Source organism: Perognathus longimembris, chromosome 2, assembly GCF_023159225.1.
Source record: "Perognathus longimembris pacificus isolate PPM17 chromosome 2, ASM2315922v1, whole genome shotgun sequence".
Classification (NCBI taxonomy): Eukaryota; Metazoa; Chordata; class Mammalia; order Rodentia; family Heteromyidae; genus Perognathus; species Perognathus longimembris.
In genome coordinates, this window is record NC_063162.1 from 21,521,955 (window position 1) to 21,536,047 (window position 14,093).

A 14,093-nucleotide genomic window follows, 5' to 3' on the forward strand; every position below is an offset into this window, starting at 1 on the left:
AGCAATTAGAAGCAAATCATATTTTCCTAAAAATGTAGGCTTTTAACAGGCAAGGGGGGGCATTGGACAGAGACGAGAGAGGTAGATGAATGAAGGGGGAAAAGCAAGATGAGAATTCATTGTATACACCACAGAATTAAGAGAAAGCAAGAAGTGGATTGAAGGAGGATGATGTAGAAGAGGCAACACTGATCAATATGCATTATATTCATAAATTGCTTTGTTAAATGATACTCCATTTGTATAACTACTTAAAGATTAAACAAAAAGGTTAGGCTTTGAGATTTTTCTCTTTCCTTAGCTGCTTCTGCATTCTACTTCTTTTTAATATCCCAGAAAAGCTGTGCTACATCAGTCTGATTCCAAATGTCTCTGCTTTTTTTTTCTTTAAAAGTATCTCAGTTAAACCTGACAACAGAATTGGTGCCTCCATTTTTTGGGCAAGAAAGCATTTTGGGGGCTGGGGATATAGCCTAGTGGCAAGAGTGCCTGCCTTGGAAACACGAGGCCCTAGGTTCAATTCCCCAGCACCACATATACAGAAAAAACGGCCAGAAGTGGCGCTGTGGCTCACGTGGCAGAGTGCTAGCCTTGAGCGGGAAGAAGCCAGGGACAGTGCTCAGGCCCTGAGTCCAAGGCCCAGGACTGGCCAAAAAAAAAAAAAAAAAAAAAGAAAGCATTTTGATTCACAGCTTGCTTGGTGGACCTTATTCCAGTGCCAGGCCTCAGATTTAGGGAGGTGTGAAGGACTTACATGAGTGGATCTCTAGTTTTCCTAATTGTATATAGACTATATGTAATCTATATATAGTTTTTACTTTTTAAGGTCTAGAATAATGACATAAATTTTAGTTTTGGATAAGTAGGTTAGAGGGGTTTTTTATGTTTAGAAATGAATCTGATCCTTATTTTTGGTTGAAAGATCAATGAAACAAATGAATTTTCTGCTAATTTTAAGTAGAGTCTCAGAACCTCAGTTCCTGAGGAATTATGTCTGTTTCATTGTTCACAAATTATTTTATGTTCTAGTCGAAAAAATACTATTGTTATTTTTGTGTGTGTGCTAGCCTTGGGGCTTGAACTCAGAGCTTGGGTGCTGTCCCTGGGGTGTTTTTATTTTGTTGTTGTTGTTTTGTTTTTTTCTTAAGGCTAGTGCTCTATCACTTGAGCCACAGCTCCATTTACATTTACAGCTTTTTTTTTTTTGCCAGTCCTGGTCCTTGAACTCAGGGCCTGAGCACAGTCCCTGGCTTCTCTTTGCTCAAGGCTAGCACTCTGCCACTTGAGCCACAGCACCACTTCTGGCCATTTTCTATATATGTGGTACTCGGGAATTGAACCCAGGGATTCATGTATATGAGGCAAGCACTTTTGCCACTAGGCCATACTTTACAGCTTTTTTGGTAGTTAATTGGAAATAACAGTTTCATGAAATTCCTTGTCTGGGCTAGCTTCAATCCATGATCCTCAGATCTAAGTCTCCTGAGTAGCAAGGATTATAAGTATGAACCACTAGTACATGACTATTTTTTTAAATTTTTTTTTTTTTTTTTTTTTTTTTTTTTTGCCAGTCCTGGGCCTTGGACTCAGGGCCTGAGCACTGTCCCTGGCTTCTTCCCGCTCAAGGCTAGCACTCTGCCACTTGAGCCACAGCGCCGCTTCTGGCCATTTTCTGTATATGTGGTGCTGGGGAATCGAACCTAGGGCCTCGTGTATCCGAGGCAGGCACTCTTGCCGCTAGGCAATATCCCCAGCCCCCCATGACTATTTTTTTAAAAGAGGATCTTGCTCCCAAGTGTATTAGTTACATAATACTGTACACCAACCAGCCCCCAAACAAGTGGCTTAAAACAAATGTTTATTTGGTTTAGGAATCCAGGTCAACTAATATTTTTGGTATAGATTCTCTTACAAGGCTAACACTTTTTTTTTTTTTTTTTCAGACAGGGTCTTATTAGGTAGCGCCAATTGACCTGTAACTTGCTATACAGTGGTGGCATGGTCTGGGATGGGATGACATAGCAGGTAGGGGACCAGTATGATCGGGAGCATAGAGACTTGAAAATGTGCTATTTTTATAGAATACAAAGTATTCTACAATACCTTTCGCAGAATACAAAGTATTCACTAGTGGTTTATGCCTGTAATGATAGCTACTCATGAGGCTAAGATCTGCAAGTCAAGGTTCAAAGCTAGCTGGGAGAGGAAAGTCTGTGAGACTCTTATCTCCACTTTACTACCAGAAAACTGGAAGTGGTGCTGTGGCTCAAAGTAGTAGAGCACTAGCCCTGAGTTCAAGCCCTATGACTGACATATATATATATATATTTATTCTGGATGGTTAAAACTTCGGGTATATGGAGGAGGGATCAGAGTAGAAAAAATGATGAAGACTAAGTAGATAATAGGAAACACATGAAGATGGGATAAAATGGTAAGATTGTGTAAGAACTATATAAGTAAATATATCTGTTCACCCAACTCTGATATTTCCAGCCAGTGATCCTGGCTTACAGTAAATCACTCCTGCTCCCTAGTTCTTAATTTCAACCTCAACGTTTTTGTATTGCTTTTCCCTCCCTCCCTCCCTCCCTTCCTTCCTTCCTTCCTTCCTTCCTTCCTTCCTTCCTTCCTTCCTTCCTTCCTTCCTTCCTTCCTTCCTTCCCTCCCTCCCTCCCTCCCTCCCTCCGTCCCTCCCTCCCTCCTCTCTGTCTCTCTCTCTCTCTCTTTCTTTCTTTCTTTTTTTTTTTTTTTTGCCAGTTCTGGGGCTTGAACTCAGGGCCTGAGCACTGTCCCTGTCTTCTTTTTGTTCAAGGCTAGCTAACTCTACCACTTGAGCCACAGCACCACTTCTGGCTTTTTCTGTATATGTGGTGTTGAGGAATCAAACCCAGGTCTTCATGTATATGAGGCAAGTACTCTACCACCATGCCATATCCCTAGCCCCTTGCTTTGCTTTCTAAGGGGCTTTTTTCACCTGCTCCAATCAAATGTGTTGGAGTTTGAGATGGAGAATATAATGAGACATCAAATTGACAGAGGCTAAGGAGAAGGTCTCACCCTCAGGCTAAATGTGCTTTATTTATTACATTCCATAGGCATGTTTTCAGATCTTCTTTCCCCAATTTCCTAGCTCTCTTTCCAGTTTTTGGTATTTGGAGCATCAAGTTCTTTTTAGGTGAACTTACTTGCTCCCAGCTGGGCATCAGGCCAGGTTGCTGCTTTCACTTCTCATTATGTACAGCTTTTCTGTATCATACAGTATAATGAGAAATGAATTTCTTAAAATGAATTTTTACCATTTCAAGTAAGTTTACAATTCTTCTGGTGAAATATAAATATATAGTGTGGAAAGAGTGCTCAGAACCAGAATAAGAGTCAAAAGTAAAAGTTTTGTAACTATTATGAATGATATATGTAAAGTGATGATGAAGGATAGTGCTTGTAAACATATTTAAAAAAGTAAGAAAGGGGCTGGGGATATAGCCTAGTGGCAAGAGTGCCTGCCTCGGATACACGAGGCCCTAGGTTCGATTCCCCAGCACCACATATACAGAAAACGGCCAGAAGCGGCGCTGTGGCTCAAGTGGCGCGGAGTGCTAGCCTTGAGCGGGAAGAAGCCAGGGACAGTGCTCAGGCCCTGAGTCCAAGGCCCAGGACTGGCCAAAAAAAAAAAAAAAAAGTAAGAAAGTCTTGCTTAGAGCAGTTAGTGGTAGGAAAATCCAGTCAATTAATTTCCACTCCTAACTATACTCCTTCATTCTTGCTGCCACCCCCATTGCTTCCACAAGATTTGAGTTAAGGGAGAAATGGTCTGTGGACAGAAGAAGCTCTTCTTCTCCAAGTTACTATCACATAGAAATAAGAACACTTTTTTCTTTTCTTTTTCTTTCTTTTTTTTTTTTTTTTTGCCAGTCCTGGGGCTTGAATTTGGGGCCTGGGCACTGTCCCTGAGCTTTTTTTTTTTTTTTTTGGCCAGTCCTGGGCCTTGGACTCAGGGCCTGAGCACTGTCCCTGGCTTCCTTTTGCTCAAGGCTAGCACTCTGCCACTTGAGCCACAGCGCCACTTCTGGCCGTTTTCTGTATATGTGGTGCTGGGGAATCGAACCCAGGGCCTCATGTATACAAGGCAAGCTCTCTTGCCACTAGGCCATATCCCCAGCCCATCCCTGAGCTTTTTTTGCTCAAGGCTAGCACTCTACTCCTTTGAGTACAGCTCCACTATCAGTTTTCCAGTGGTTAATTGGAGATAAGAGTCTCATGGGGACTTTTCTGCGTGGGCTGGCTTTGACCTGCTATCCTCAGATGTCAGCCTCCTGAGTTGCTAGTATTACAGGCGTGAGCCACTGGCACCCAGCTCTTTATTGAATTTCATATTCATATCTTACCTTGTCTTCTTTATTCAGTTGTTAGTTTAAATTCTCTAGTTTGTATCCTCCTTCAATTCATTCATTAACTGCTTATTCATCATCTCCTGCATTTAATTGATCATTCTTGTCATTTCTTTTTGAAATGATATAGATGAAATAATACAGTATATGGTCTTATGTGACGGTCCTCTTTTTATTTAGCATGTTTTTAGTGATCATCTATATTGTAATGTACAAACATGTTTTTAGGGATCATATATATTGTAATGTATGTCGTGTTTATTTTTTTTGCCAGTCCTGGGGCTTGGACTCAGGGCCTGACCACTGTCCCTGGCTTCTTTTCGCTCAATGCTAGCACTATGCCACTTGAGCCACAGAGCCACTTCTGGCTGTTTTCTGTATATGTGGTGCTGGGGAGTTGAACCCAGGGCTTCATGTATACGAGGCAAGTGCTCTTGCCACTAGGCCATATCCCCAGCCCCCTCTCTTTTTCCCTTGGTCGTGGGGCTTGAACTCTGGGCCTGGGTGCTTCCCTGAGTTCTTCAGCTCAAGGCTAACGCTCTGCCACTTGAGGCATAGTGCCTCTTCTGGTTTTCGGTGGTTAATTAGAGATAAGAGTCTCATGAACTTTTCTGCCTGGGCTGGTTTTGAACCACAATCCTCAGATGTCAGCCTCCTGAGTAGCTAGGATTACAGGCATGAGCCACAGATACCTGGCTTGGAACCTTTTTTGAATCAGTGTTATCTCTTTTACATCTGGTTTCCACTTGCCAGGTCAAGATGCTGTCCAGGGGTGGTGGGTCCTCATTAATCTGCCTTTTCTAGTGCACTGCATCAACTTACTTATTGACTCATCAGCTGATAGACATTTAGATTGTTTACAGCTTTTGATTGATTCATGTTATATGTACAAAATTTGTTGTTGTTATTCTTTTTTTTTTTTTTTTGGCCAGTCCTGGGCCTTGGACTCAGGGCCTGAGCACTGTCCCTGGCTTCTTCCCGCTCAAGGCTAGCACTCTGCCACTTGAGCCACAGCGCCGCTTCTGGCCGTTTTCTGTATATGTGGTGCTGGGGAATCGAACCTAGGGCCTCGTGTATCCGAGGCGGGCACTCTTGCCACTAGGCTATATCCCCAGCCCTGTTGTTGTTATTCTTGAAACTCTCACTATGTAGCACAAACTGGCTTCAAACTGTGATCATCCTGTTTCTGTCTCCCTAGTGCTAGGATTCCAGTGCACACCATTATACATGCTTGTATTTTTTTTTCTTTTATTGGTTGTGACACTTGAACTCAGGGCTTGGGAGCTTTTTTGTTAAAGGCTAGAGCTCTACCACTTAGAGCCACTGTGCTACTTCCTAGTTTCTGGTAGTTAATTGAAGATAAGAGTCTCACAGACTTTCCTGCCCTGCCCAGGCTAGCTATGAGCAACGATGCTCAGATCTTAGCTTCCTGAGTAGCTAGGATTACAAATGTGAGCCAGTAGGAGCCTGCCTTTGTAAAAGTTTTTATATGAACATGTAGTAGGTAAGTGCTTTACCAATTGAGCCACACTCCTCTAGTGTTTTTGTTTGGAGTTTTTAACCCCTTTAGCAAAAGAAAAGGGATATTAACTTGATTTTTTTAAATGACAGTGATAACTTTCAGTAGTAAGATTTACTTATTGGGCTTTTTAATAGAAAAGAAAAGAAGGCATAAGAAATACTACCATTCTCCTTCTACTAGGTGATTCCTAAAAACTCCAGCCAGGGAAATTAAAATGCATTTGTAATTCTACTTTGGAATTGTTAGGGGATATAACATGTGTAGTGACTGACTGATCTCTTAGCATGGAGCATATTCTCCATGATGCTTTGCAACTTTTCTTTATATAAATGCTTCTTCATCATTATTAAATCTGTTGCTTTGAGCCATAGCACACTTTCAATTTTCTGGTGGTTTATTGGAGATAGGAGACTCTTGGACTTTTCTGCCTGGGCTGGCTTCAAACCACAATCGGTAGATCTCAGCCTCCTGAGTAGCTAGGATCACAGGCATAAGCCAACAGTGCCTGACTTAATTTCATTTTTAATTAAATTATATCTAAAGATTTAAGGTATTCAGTTTTGTGTTTTTGCATCCTGTGTGTGCTAATTTCAATGGGATGATTTGATAAATCTTTCTTTTCTTCCTGAAAAGATACTCTAGGGAAAGATATCACTGGTGCCTAACTGACTATTGAGCTTTAATTATTGTAGTCTCATTTTCCCATTGATAAGTGAGTAGTAACACAAGCATATTATGTGCATGCATGTGTGTGTGTATATGTTGTATGTATCAGAGAGAAAATGAGTGAAAGATAATTCTCCAGAAGAGTTGAATTTATAAATTCTGTTCCTTGGAATGTATACATATTTATATCCAGTGTTTCCAGTGACTTTAGCATAGTTACCTCTTTACAGAAAGAATATCTGAAGCCAGACACCTGTGGCTCATGCCTGTAATCCTAGCTACTGATGAGGCTGAGATCTGAGGATTATAGTTCAAAGCCAGCCCATGCAGGAAAATCTGTAAGACTCTTATTTCCACTACACTACAAACAACAACAACAAAAAAAACAACTGGAAGTGAGCTGTGTCTCATGGTGATAGAGCAATAGCTTTTTTTTTTTTTTTTTTTTTTTGGCCAGGCCTGGGGCTTGGCCTCAAGGCCTGAGCACTGTCCCTGGCTTCTTTTTGCTCAAGGCTAGCACTCTGCCACTTGAGTCACAGTGTCACTTCTGGCCATTTTCTATATATGTGGTGCTGGGGAATTGAACCCAGGGCCTCATGTATATGGGGCAAGCACTCTTGCCACTAGGCCATATCCCCAGCCCCCTAGAGCAATAGCTTTTAGCAAAGAATTGTTCAAGGACACATCCAGGTCCTGAGTTCATGCCCTAGGACCACCACCAAAAAAGAAAGACAGAAAGAAAGAGGGTATCTGTGGTAAATTGCAATCTATTTTCAGACTTACTCCAGTTTTTCTCTCTCTCTCTCTTTTGTTACAGACGCTGCATTCAGGTAGTACATAAACTGCTTTGTTACCAGAAGAAGTGTAGAGTTCGCCTGCACTATACCTGGCGGGAACTCTGGTCAGGTAACTTCTCTCTTGGGTTGGGTACTTTTTATGGGCTGAGGCTGAAGGCATATTTTATATATATGTGTGGATGTGTATATGTTTACACACATATTAGCATTTTTTAAAATCCAGACTTGGACATGTCACATATTTATTCCAGTTTCTATTTCTCTCCCAGTCCTTCTATTTCGTATTTTTTGGTCATCTGATAGAAATAATTGAATACTTCTTGAATTTCAAATGATTCTTTTGTGTAAGAGTGAGATAAGAGTAGTCAGTACCAACTTGGATTCTTTCTTGGTTCCATTTGGTAGCAGCATATGGATATAGGGAAGCTTCTGTATGTTTCATCAAGATAAGTAATCTCAGGAGCAATATCATAGGGAGAGGGGATAGGGAACGGGTCAGAAAGATGGGGGGAATGCTGTTCTTTGGGTTACATCTGGCATTATTACTGTTTACAGACAGTGTGGATTGCACTACTCCCCCTGTGCCAGAGACAAAACAGCAAATTACAGTGTTTACTTTTGTCTTTGTATCTATTTAGTTAAAGACATGGCTACCCCTGCAGGCGGGAAGAGTCTCTTCTCTAAGGCTGCAATTAATACTGGTTTGCCATCCTTTCCTTTTGTGCAACTAAATTGGAGGTTTCAGGCAAACAGAGGAGATATGTCCTCTGAGGCAGTAGCTTGCTGATAGGTCCTGTGGCTTTTGTGACCTGATGGTACAATAGTCTTCTCCAGATGATTACAGTGATGAATAGTTGCCTTCCCATGAGAGATTTTCTCTGTATTCTCAGCAGAGGGGAGGGTGTGCTAGTGTCAGAGTCTTTATAAGAAACAGGCCGGTAACCCAGCCCCCTTCCATAGAATTCATCTCACTTGTTGTGACACATGGTTTCCTCCCAGCCTAATTTGGCTTACTAAATTTAGCCCTCTATAATGGGAAGTAGAGATCTTTAATTAATGGATTAGCAAGTTTTTCTCGGTTACTGCCTATAGTGGTGAAAGGGGAGTAGGAAAATCACACTAATTGGCAATAGTGACATTTTGGTATTTTAGGAGAAAAAAGAATGGTTATGTGAGAATTGAGGGAATGTCAGAAGAGCTGAAGAGAAATTGAAAGAGATTGAAATGACTAGAGGTAGATTTCCTGGGCAGCAATAATCCTTTTAACATAAAAGACTCCTATTAATGCCTCTAGGTAACAATATGGTTGTCAGCTCTAAAAGCCTAGAAGAAAGTAAAAAGATTGGGGGCATGGCTCAAGAGGTAGAGTACTTGCCCAAGGAAGTACAGTCCCCAGTGGCAGAAAGGATTATGGGGATAGAGAAAATGCAAAGGTGGAAATTCATCTTGGGTATAGTTGTAGGACTTAAGTGCAATGATTTATGTCTATAAGTGAGGTAAACTTACACCTTGTAGTATTGAAGAATCAGTTGTGATTGCAGTTGTTTTTGTCTGTTGCTTCTGATCCTTTTCTGGTTTTATTTTCTCTTGTTCTATTTTCTTTCCTTTTTGTCCTGAGCATTCTAACTCTGGCCTTTGTTGTGATTTCACTGTCTTTGGCTTTTGTCCTATCATCATTTTTTGTTATCTGTCCTTGGTCCTATCCCATTGTCTTTTCCACATTGCCCTCTACCTTGGTCTCTGACCCTCAGGTCCCTAACACTTGCTGCTCTCTTACTGCTCTCCTACTTCTATCTCATATATATATATATATATATATATATATATATATATATATATATATATACACACGAGGCGAGCACTCTTGCCACTAGGCCATATCCCCAGCCCCTCTATCTCTTATATTTAGGTCATAAATTATAATGAATTGCTATGATGTTTGCTAAAATAGATAATTATAGGAAAATTTTAAATATCCTCTTTAAAAAAATTTTGGTAGCCAGGAAAGTAGCGCTGTGGCTCAAAGTGATAGACACTCACCTTGAGCTGAAGAGCTCAGCGACAGCGCCCAGGGCCAGAGTTCAAGCCCCACCACCGACCAAAAAAAAAGGTGTGTGTGTGTGTGTGTGCGCGTGCGCGTGTATGTGTGTGTGCGCGTGCGTGTGTGTGTGTGTGTGTGTGTGCACGCGCTGGTAATATGGCCTAGTGGTAAAGTGCTCATCTCCTATACATGAAGCCCTGGGTTCAATTCCTTAGCACCACATATATAGAAAAAGCCAGAAGTGGCGCTGTGGCTCAAGTGGCAGAGTGCAAGCCTTGAGCAAAAAGAAGCCAGGGACAGTGCTCAGGCCCTGAGTTCAAGCCCTAGGACTGGCAAAAAACAAAACCAAACAAAAAAAAGGGGGTGGGTGGGTTATGGGCTGGGAATGTGGCTTAGTGATAGAATGTTTGCCTAGCAAGCATGAAGTCCTGGGTTCAATTCCTCAGTACCACATAAACAGAAAAAACCAGAAGTGGCACTGTGGCTCAAGTGGTAGAGTGCTAGCCTTGAGCAAAAAGAAGCCAGGAACAGTGCTCAGGCCCTGAGTTCAAGCCCCAGGACTGGGGAAAAAAGTTTTAGTATCCAGTTGCTGGTGGCTCTTGCCTGTAATCCTAGCAATTCAGGAGGCTGGGATCTGAGGATTGTGGTTCAAAGCGGGAAAGTCTGTGAAACTGTTATCCTTAATTAACCACCAGAAAACCAGAAGTGATACTGTGGCTCAGAGTGGTAGAGCACTACCGTTGAGCTGAAGAGCTCAAGGACAGCTCCCAGCCCAGGGTTTAAGCCCCATGACCAACCCCCCCCCCAAAAAAAAAAATTGGTGGTGCTAGTTTCATACCTGCTATACAGGCATTCTATTGTTCAGGCTATATTTTCAGCCTATTTTGCTCTCGTTATTTATTTTATTTTATTATTATTATTTTTTTTGGCCAATCCTGGGCCTTGAACTCAGGGCCTGAGCACTGTCCCTGGCTTCCTTTTGCTCAAGGCTAGCACTCTGCCACTTGAGCCACAGCGCCACTTCTGGCCGTTTTCTGTATATGTGGTGCTGGGGAATCGAACCCAGGGCCTCATGTATATGAGGCAAGCTCTCTTGCCACTAGGCCATATCCACAGCCCCTATTTTATTTTTATTTTTATTTTTATTTTTTGGCCAGTCCTGGGCCTTGGACTCAGGGCCTGAGCACTGTCCCTGGCTTCTTCCCGCTCAAGGCTAGCACTCTGCAACCTGAGCCACAGAGCCCCTTCTGGCCATTTTCCATATATGTGGTGCTGGGGAATCGAACCAAGAGCGTCATGTGTTGAAGGCAAGCACTCTTGCCACTAGGCCATATTCCCAGCCCCTGCTCTAGTTATTTTTGTGCTAGTACTGCAACTTGAACTCAGGGCCTCACACTTTCCCTTAGCCTTTTCTGTTCAAAGCAGATGTTCTACCTCTTGAGCAACACCTCTATTTTAAGCTTTTTGCAGGTTAATTGAAGATCAGGGTCTCATAGACTTTTCTTCCCAGATTAGCTTCAAACCATGATCTCAGCCTAGCCTGAGTAGCTAGGATTACATGTGTGAGCCACTAGTACCTAGCTGCTCTGGCTATTTTTTGAAATAGGCTCTTGGTTTTTTCCCAGGCTGTGTCTATTATTTATGCTTCCCAACAGGTGTGAGCCATCAGTGCCCAGCTCTGTTTATTTTTTCTGACTCACCATTTTCTCTTTTTGGCTGCTTACTTCTGAAGACCATTTGTTATTCTGTGTTTGTTTCCTGATTTTTATTTGTCTTTAGAACTTTCTGTCCCGTTCAGTCTGGTTGTAATCATGTCCTATTTCAGGACTGATTGGTTAGTGTTTTAAGGCCCTTAATGGGTTAAGAGCAGGTATAGGCCAGGTGCCAGTGGCTCATGCTTCTAATTCTAGTTGCTCAGGCTGAGATTTGAAGATTGTAATTTGAAGCCTGCCTGGGTAGGAAAGTTTGTAAGACTTACCTCCAGTTAACCACCAAAAAGCTGGAGGTGGAGTTCAAGTGGTAAAGCACTAGCCTTGAGCACAAAAGTTCAGGGACACTGCCCAGGCCCTGAGTTTAAAGTGCCAGGACTGACACACACACACACACACACACACACACACACACACACACACATAAAACAAGGAGTAGTTGTATGTGTGTGCCATTAATGAGGCCTGAATGACTGCTTGTTCCTGAAGAGTATTTGTAGTAGTGTTTGTCAAGCGAGGTTAGCTCCTTTTCCTATATAGGCAGAGTAAGCTCTCCTGGAATCCTGATTCTGTGTGTTCATCTGTAGAATATACAGTGTGATGAAGAGCAGCAAGTGTTAAGGAAAGCTGCAAAATACAATACTATATTCAGTGCACTTAGAGCCCATAATAATGTATAATATTGCATTCAGTGAATACAAGTATGGTTATGGTGGATCCACCCACTCTTTGGCTGGTACTATCCCTCATATGTTGAAATACCCATGTTTTCACTTTTTCTTTGCCTTCTAGACTTATGGATTTGAAGGAGGTGTGTGAAACTTACCATGACAAATATACTTAAGTAGATAAATGTTTGCCTATATATGTGCTGCAAATTGCAATTGAATTTTATTTATAAATAAGTCTGTAAGGAATGTATGGTTAGATTTGGTGCACAGAAGACCTTGGGTTTCTATGAGCCAATCAGCTATGGTCCATATGCTCTTTTTGTTTGGAATATGGGTATTTCATAGTACTGTAGTGCTGATTTTTGTTCCTGTGTTATTTTGACTACAGTTGCTTTTTGTTATTGGAAGAATTACCAGAGGTCTCACGATTTTTTTTTTAAATAATGAATTCTGTGGTAGAGGAGAAATTCATTAGTTGGGGTTCAGTCCTGCCCAATATGTTTTTTTCCTTTTAATTTTTGCCAGTCCTGGGACACTTGAACTCGGGCACTGGCACTATCTCTGAGCCCAAAGCTAGCACTCTACCACTTGAGCCACAGTGCCACTTCTGGCTTTTTCTGTTTATGTGGTACTGAGGAATATAACCCAGGGCTTCATGCATGCTAGGCAAGCACTCTACCACTGAACCACATTCCTAGGCCCTAATATGCTTTTTCTGTTGTTGGTTTTTTTTTTTTTTTTTTTTTTTTTGTGGCCGGCCGGTCCTGGGCCTTGGACTCAGGGCCTGAGCACTGTCCCTGGCTTCTTTTTGCTCAAGGCGGGCACTCTGCCACTTGAGCCACAGCGCCACTTCTGGCCATTTTCTTTATACGTGGTGCTGGGGAATCGAACCTAGGTCTTCATGTATGGGAGGCAAGCACTCTTGCCACTAGGCCATATCTCCAGCCCCTGTTGTTGGTTTTACAGATATAAACCCTGATGTATTCCCTGCTGCCACCCATTTATAAGATATCTGTCACCAGGGAAATACATTTAGGCTAACTTCATCTAGAATATTGAAAAGATGTGTGTTTTGTTTGCAAGCAAACAAATAGGATATGCAGTTATTATTTTTCACCACATTATAGAAAGTTTAGAAGTTGTTCTTTGACCTATAGACTTGTCTAGAGCTTATACTAGTCTGAATAAGCTTAGGTCCTAAAATTCTCCTATGATGGAGGCAAGAGCTTGGTGTAGAAGACATGGAAACAACCCAGATGCTCCACTACAGATGAATGGTTCCAAAAAAAATGGTACCTGTATACAATGGAATTCTATACAACTATTTAAAATGATAAAAATAAAAGCATTTGCAGGGAAATGGACAGGACTAGAACAAATCATTTTGAGTGAGACAAGCCAAGAATAAGACAAATGAATGGCACATGGTCTCCCTGATAGACATGTGTTAAAATCAAATTGCAAAGAGACATGACAAAGCAAACAGGACCCAAGATATCAATACATAGTGAGAACAAAAAAAGGACAATCTTGGGAGAAATGCACCAAAAAATAAGTCCCAAGTACTACTTCATATGTACCTAAAATAATATACAGATTGAAATGAACTCCAAAGATAAGGAAACAAAGGACCTCTTCTCAATTAGTCTTGTAGTATTTAGAGGACCCTATATTCTTTACCTCACATATGGTGTTTACACGTGCACATCTGAGGGAAGCTGGGAGGAAGGCACAGAATGAGTGGAAAGTGGGTGAAAAAAAATACAGTAGAGGGGCCCCAACAGCTGCAATGGACATTGATGAAAGTGAACCAAGCAACTCAAGGGCAGCAGGCGGGTGGGCGGGGGGGGGGGAGGGAAGAAATGAGAGGAAAAGAACAGATTATACTAAGCGAAAGAAACACCCGACCTGGAAGAAATTGTTTTATTGTTAATGTTCATAGAGTTCATAAGCATTGTAGACTAGAATGACGATGTCCATCACTGGGAGGGTTAAAAAATGATGAAAGTGGAGGGGGGGAGACCTTAAGTATTTAACTGTAACCCCTCTGTACATCATCTTGACCCCCAAAAAAAGGCTGGGTATGGATTTGAGACACTAGTGAGAGAGTTCTTTTTCCTTTGAGAATAGAATGAAAGTTGTGCTCTTCCTGTCCAGAAAAATGTCTTTTCTGCATGTGCATATTTTGCATATACTTTTAGAAAGTTCCTGGGCTCTTTGAAACACATCCATTATCCTGAATGAAAACCCAGACCAAATTTTATGTTCTAATTAATTTTATTCCCAAAGAACATCT

The 14,093-nt window shown here is 41.7% G+C and overlaps 1 protein-coding gene across 2 annotated transcripts in view; it reads left to right on the forward strand.

Annotated features, from left to right (window-relative positions):
• The window catches only part of Armh3 (armadillo like helical domain containing 3), a 177,338-nt gene that overhangs the window by 68,353 nt on the left and 94,892 nt on the right, over window positions 1-14,093 (forward strand). For both annotated transcript variants that reach the window (XM_048338396.1, XM_048338395.1), the window contains one exon: window positions 7,397-7,485. In XM_048338396.1, coding sequence (XP_048194353.1) covers window positions 7,397-7,485 — 89 coding nt within the window. The remainder of the gene's footprint in view (window positions 1-7,396; window positions 7,486-14,093) is intronic.